The sequence below is a fragment of the Mustela nivalis genome (genome assembly GCF_964662115.1).
Source record: "Mustela nivalis genome assembly, chromosome: 17".
NCBI classification, from domain to species: domain Eukaryota; kingdom Metazoa; phylum Chordata; class Mammalia; order Carnivora; family Mustelidae; genus Mustela; species Mustela nivalis.
The window spans coordinates 34,329,238-34,336,024 of record NC_139036.1 but is presented as its reverse complement, the minus strand read 5'-3'; the positions used below and the strand labels follow the sequence as shown (position 1 = coordinate 34,336,024).

Sequence of the window (6,787 nt, the reverse complement as noted above, 5' to 3'; positions counted from 1 at the left end):
AGTTCAAGAATGCATGTCTCCAATCTTCAGGGTCTAACCTGGAGAAACTGCTCATCTACCGAATGGCCATTTACGTCTTAGACCAGAAAGATACCAGAACTTCTATCTAGGCCTTCACACTTTGACAAATGCTACATTGATCTCATTAATAAAGATTCACAGTGTTTTCTGAGATGGACTGTTTCCACAAAAGGAGGAGGTTATGTTAATGGTAACTGAATTCTGAATTTTGTATCATTAAATTAAAAAAAAAAAATCATTGCTGCAAGTGTAGTTCCAGATTATCAAAATTGTGAAAGCACTCAAGTGACTCTCTACAGATTATTATATTTACCCATGGGAATTTTTCTTTTTTTAGTTGCTCCTAAAAATGAAGCTTTGGAGTCCCCCCTGATCAAACAAACCCAACCGGTACTCGATGCTATTTCTTAGGAAGGGATATGCCCATTTCATGCTATTTTGCCTGAGTATTCTCAACAAGGTCAGAGAAGCATTTCCAGAGGTAGTGATATTTAAGATAGATATTAAAGAGGCCAAGGGAAGGAAGGAATACAGAGAAGCTTTTCTGTTCCAAGAGCTAAAACAGGGATTCCCAAGGCCTGTGTGCCTGGAACCAGCTGCATCAGCATCACTCGGGAACTTGTTAGACATGCAAATTCTCAACCCCACATTTCCTGCATCAGAATCATTAGGGTGAGGACCCGCGATCTGTTTTAACAAGCTCTGTAGGTGAATTTCATGTACCCTAATACAGAGAATCCCTGAGCTAGAAATTAGTAATTTGAAAAAAAAAATTGATGGAAGGAACTCAAATTCTTCAGTATGGTTCAATTTTAGACTAAGTGTGGGCAGTGGTAAAGCTTGAGAATAAGAAGGCAGGCAAGACGTTAATGTGTACCATGTGCTCTGGAAGGGATTTTTACTGTATCAATTAGGATGATGGAGAGCTATGGAAATGTTTGTGAGCAGCCATGGACTGCAGAATTCGCCGTCAGAATAACTTGAGGAGCGGCATGAGAAATAGACGGAATCTCTGTCTGGACGAGGATGGCCAAGGAAGCAGGGTTGTAATTGGTTGGGAGATGAAAGGATGTCACTGTTCCAAAAAGACTTCTAGGGGTGGGGAAAAGACTATCTCACTCCAAATTAGGATGGGCTGAGGAGGAGAGAGAAGTCAGTGGGTAGAGTTAGAAACTACTAAGAATACTTAAAAATACCTGCGTGCACTCTCTCACTCTCCCTTTCTCCAAATATATATATAATAATATAAATATAAATATAATAATATATAAATATAATAATATAAATATATTTATATATTTATATAAATATAAATATGTATATATGTAATATATAATAATATAAATATATGTGTATATATATACATACATATGTGATAATAAATCATGGAAATACATGAGATAGTCAAGGGAAAATATATATATAAAGAAGAGAACTAAAGCATGGGGGAAGAAAGGCCCTGAAATAGCTGAAAAGGCATTTATGGGTATGCTGGACAGCAAAATAAACTTTAGTCTCTTTTTCCTTGACCACCCGGGACTTTGCCATCTATTATCTACTTATTTATTTTTTTTAAAGATTTTATTTATTTAATTTGACAGACAGAGATCACAAGCAGGCAGAGAGGCAGGCAGAGAGAGAGAGGAAGCAGGCTCCACGCTGAGCAGAGGGCCTGATGCAGGGCTCGATCCCAGGACCCTGGGATCATGACCTGGGCCCAAAGGCAGAGGCTTAACCCATTAGACCACCCTGATGCCCCTCCGTTGTCTATTTATAAAGAAAAAAAAAATCACTGGCTTAGGTATAAAAACGTGCCTAACCTGGAAGAGATAGACTCTGAGTAATTTTGAGAGAGATTATACTTTTTCAAAGATAAAGGCTAATATACATATATATATACATATATATATATTTATGTGTGTAATATATATATAAAATATCTACAGATATATAGGTAAGTGTATATATATATATATATATATATATATAATCTATATTAAAAACTCAAAAGCAGCAAATTTTTTTAAAACTTAACTTCATGAAAAAGAGAGGAATTAAGGACATCCTCATAACGTCCTTGACAAAAGGAAAACAAAAACTGATTTCCAGCACACTTTAAATATTCAGAAGTTGGCAAATAAATTAATAATCCTAAAAAGACAGTTGGCTAGTCCTTTCTCTCCTCCGTCCACTAGCACGAGCACCACATCCTGACCCAGCTTATCCAACACTCTCCCACATCCCTTCTTTTCAAAATTTAAGCTTGACTACATTTACTGAAGAGAGGAACTCTCCATGAAAAAGAAGTCAGTTTAGAACAAGAATTTGTTTCCATATTGTCCCCTGGGTCCTCAGGAGGGTTGTAAGGACACCAGGCCACTTCATGCTACTTTGGGGCTGTCACGGAAATTACTGTCAGACTTACCAAAAGCCAGTGTGATATGTGGGAAGAAAAGAAAATGTCACCTCAGTCTTCATGTTGGCCTATCTAGCAGCTGAGGTCAATTTTTTGTTTTGCAAGTAAATCATCCCGGGGGGGGGGGTCTGCAATCTTTCCAAATTATATGGTTGCCTCTGGTCATCTTAGGTACCTTTCCGTTTCCCCTGACCATCCCACCAGCCCCATCTTAACAGCTTCTAAAGGAAACACACACACACACACACACACACACACACACACACACATTTTGGGATGAGAAGGTGGTACAAGATGAATTCTCTGTTTTCACCAACCGTCCCTCCTTTCTTTCCAAATTACGGATAATGAGGCCAGTCGTGTAATTACGGAAGGAATTTAGAAAAGTAATTACTGAAAGAATCTCAAAAATGGCGGTGTCTGCAATGCAACAAAACACCCTTTCTAGCTATCAGAACCACCTGGAATGGGATAAACACTTTGAGTTTGCAACCCCAGAGGCTACAACAAAGGACGTGCCCTACTAGCAAATTACCACAAGAACCCACTACATTCCCCTCATTTTGATTTTGTAATGAGAAATCCCATTAAGCAGGAATAATTTTTAAGTTGTGACTGTTCAAGTCAAGAGAGTTTCGACGCGGTGCAGGCCGGAAGAAGGATGCCTGGTTTGAAGAACGTTCTGTGGGATCCTGTCCTTAGAAGCCTGTGATTTGCGGACAGCTCCGCCTTCACTTGCTCCTGCTGGTCATTGGAGGACTGAACTGGTTCAGCCTGGTTCTCAAATTGAAGCGCTTAGCTTTGATGCGGCAGGTCAAGACTGCAGAGGCGAATGGCTAGTCCCAAAGCTGGAGCACACATGTTCGCGGAACATACACCCTACTCCTAACTCCGACCCCTCCGTATTCGGTGGCAGAGAACAATTCTTCCAGCCCTGCGGTCTCTGTACCTAGAATCAGGAACGTGCCGACCCCACTCCCCGGCCCCCCTTTCACCTAGCGACCCCCAGGCTCCGCTGCCTCTTGTCTCCATCCCATTGTGACGCCAGTGGCTCAGGCGGAGCCCTGTATGGGACTCACAAAGGCAGGTGCAAACTAGAAGCGCCTCAGTGCCCTGGGCGCTTCAGGCTGGCTTGGGCTCCGGTCCTGCTGCTCCAACCCCAAGGGCCCCCGAAAACGAGCCCCGACACCTCCAACCTTCACCATGGCCAGCCAGTTATGCCTCCCTGCTGCCCCTCGCCTTGCATCCTTGAAACCCTTGAAGCCGCCCTTGGGAGATGTCCAAGTGGGCATCTGCGTGGCGATCCAACGCAGCGACGGGCGGATCCATCTTGCTGTGGTCACAGAGATCAAAAGAGAAAACTCTTGGGTCACGGTGGAGTGGGTCGAGAAAGGAGTCAAAAAGGGTAAGAAGGTTGATCTAGAGACCATATTCCTGCTGAATCCCGCGCTGGCCTCGGCTGAACACCCCACAGCGTCCTCCCTGCTGCCCTTGTCTCTGGGGCCCTCCTCGGCCATCGGGGACCAGTGCACCGGCGCGCGGTGGATTGCTGCAATCCCGCAGAAAAACGAAACGCCCTCGGGGGACAGCCTGGCTCTGAGAGTCCCCAGCAATCCTTGCCTGATGAAGCGCAAAAAGTCTCCCTGCCTACGGGAAATTGAGAAATTGCAAAAGCAGCGGGAGAAGCGCAGGCGGCTGCAACTGGAGATCCGAGCCCAGCGCGCCCTCAATGTCAACACGGGAAACCCCAACTACGAGATCATGCGCATGATCGAAGAGTACCGCAGGCACCTGGACTGCAGCAAGGTGTCCAGCCTGGAGCCCCGGGAAGACCATCGGATCTGCGTCTGTGTGAGGAAGCGTCCTCTCAACCAGCGAGAGACCACCATGAAGGACCTGGACATCATCACCATCCCCTCAGACAACGTGGTCATGGTACATGAGTCCAAGCAAAAGGTAGACCTCACTCGCTACCTGGAGAACCAGACCTTCTGCTTCGACCATGCCTTCGATGACACGGCCTCCAATGAGTTAGTGTACCAGTTCACTGCCCAGCCGCTGGTGGAATCCATCTTCCGCAAGGGCATGGCCACCTGCTTTGCCTACGGGCAGACAGGCAGTGGGAAAACGCACACCATGGGCGGAGCCTTTTCGGGAAGGGACCAAGATTGTTCTAAAGGCATTTATGCCCTGGTGGCGCAGGATGTCTTCCTCCTGCTCAGAACCACAGCTTACGAGAAGCTGGACCTCAAAGTCTATGGGACATTTTTTGAAATTTACGGGGGCAAGGTATATGACTTGTTGAACTGGAAGAAGAAGCTGCAAGTCCTTGAGGATGGCAATCAGCAGATCCAGGTGGTCGGACTGCAGGAGCAGGAGGTGTGTAATGTGGAGGATGTGCTGAACCTCGTGGAACTAGGAAACAGCTGTCGGACTTCTGGACAGACATCAGTCAATGCCCACTCTTCCAGGAGCCACGCTGTGTTCCAGATCATCCTAAAGTCAGGAGGGAACCTGCATGGCAAGTTCTCCCTCGTTGACTTAGCTGGGAACGAAAGGGGAGCAGATACTGCCAAAGCCAACAGGAAAAGGCAGCTGGAAGGGGCAGAGATTAATAAAAGTCTGCTGGCGCTCAAAGAATGCATCCGGGCTTTGGGTCAGAACAAGTCTCACACCCCATTCAGAGCCAGCAAACTGACGCAGGTGCTCCGGGACTCCTTTATAGGCCAGAATTCCTCCACTTGTATGATTGCTACGATTTCTCCAGGGATGGCCTCTTGTGAAAACACCCTCAACACTTTAAGATATGCAAACAGAGTGAAAGAATTGACTCTGGATTTCAGGCCCCACCATCGCTGTCTCTATCCGGTTGGACCTGAGGTGCCAAGGATGTTGGAAAATCACATTACAGATTCAAAAACATCCCTTCAGGGGGATGGATTTATTAAAATTTCTGGTGATATTCAGAGTGAGAAGGAAAAACAGGTTAAAGACACTGAAACGTTACCCACTCCATTAGCAGAGGATACAAGGACTTCATGGAAGGAATCAAGCCAAGGGCCAGGGAAAAACATACAGGAGACAGCTGGTGGGGTAAACTGTGATGTTGATTTTTGCATTGCCCAGTTATTGTCCATTTTGGATCAGAAAATAGGAATTCTGACTGAGATTCAAAAGAAACTAAAATTATTACGAGCTGACCTCCAAAAGAAGACCAAGTACGGTGGAGCCAGTGGCAAGAGGTCAGATCTGAAATGATGGATACACTGCTGTGGCCCCTACCTCTCTTATTATAAAAGAAAATGTCCAAATTATCTAGATATAAAGATCCTCCTGGAAAGCTTAAAACATCTTAAAATATGCTTGTCAGAAGTGTCCTCTTGCTTCTTCCTTTGTATTTTTCTGTGGTTTGTTTTCATTTTCTAGGACATACATGCTCAACTGGGAACCATTTACCTCCCAGGGACATTTGACAATGTCTGGAGACATTTTCCATTGTCAAAACTGTGTTTGGCAGTGGGGGGCAGTTATGCTGGCATCTATCGGATAGAAAGCCAGAGAGGCTATGAAACACCCTCTGATATACCAGACAGACTCCCACAACAAACATCTGGTTGAAAATATCAATTGTACGGAGGCTGAGAAATCCTGCTATGTAGAAAGAGCCTCGCTGTGATGAAACCAGACACCTCAAATCTGTGACTAAGAAGGCATCACATTGCAGATCAAAGGGACCGGAATTAGAATACACCTCAGGGTACACAATGGCATAAATCTAATGATACCCACACTCACCAATCTCTTTCTGTGGTGTGGATGTGTAGATTCAAATGGTTTCTAAGCTCTAGTCATAATGGGGGATGGGGAAGGGAGGAATTTTATTTCAGGGGCTCTGTGTGAGAACCTAAAATTGAGATTTTTAATCTTTGAGTTAAAATTGGCAAAGTATTGTGCTTCCTGAGAATGATTGTGTGTGTATGTGTGTGTGTGTGTGTGTGTGTGTGTGTGTGTGTGTGTTTTGAGTAAGCACTGGCTTTGTTGACTATGGTGTCTTTAAGCTTTTTTTTCCCCTCTCATTTTCTTGCCAAATTTTGTCCTTACATAATTCACATAAAAAGCTTTCCTCCATCAAATTAAGGTAGGGAGCCAGTCAGCAAAGTAGTAGAAATGTTCTGGCCTGAAACAGGGCACATCCCATAGAGGCTTCACAAGGAATGTGGGAGATATCAGTGCCTTAAATCACTTCAGTAAGGAGGAAAAAAAAAAAAATCCTGATTCAAAGATCACAAAGTCCATCATTTTGGGGGGGGGGGCGAGGAGTTAGAAGCTAATATAATTTGCAAATATAAA

The 6,787-nt window shown here is 44.5% G+C and overlaps 1 protein-coding gene across 1 annotated transcript; it reads left to right on the top strand.

Moving 5' to 3' along the window:
• Nucleotides 1-3,516: 3,516 nt before the first annotated feature.
• On the top strand, nt 3,517-6,304 carry KIF2B (kinesin family member 2B). The gene has a single exon (XM_082708532.1). The coding sequence runs from the start codon at nt 3,641-3,643 to the stop codon at nt 5,693-5,695; it is 2,055 nt and encodes a 684-aa protein (XP_082564658.1). The 5' UTR covers nt 3,517-3,640; the 3' UTR covers nt 5,696-6,304.
• The last annotated feature ends 483 nt before the right edge of the window (nt 6,305-6,787 follow it).

Coding starts and splice junctions, on each gene's coding strand:
- KIF2B (XM_082708532.1), top strand. CDS start 3,641: ATGGCCAGCCAGTTATGCCTCCCTGCTGCCCCTCGCCTTGCATCCTTG.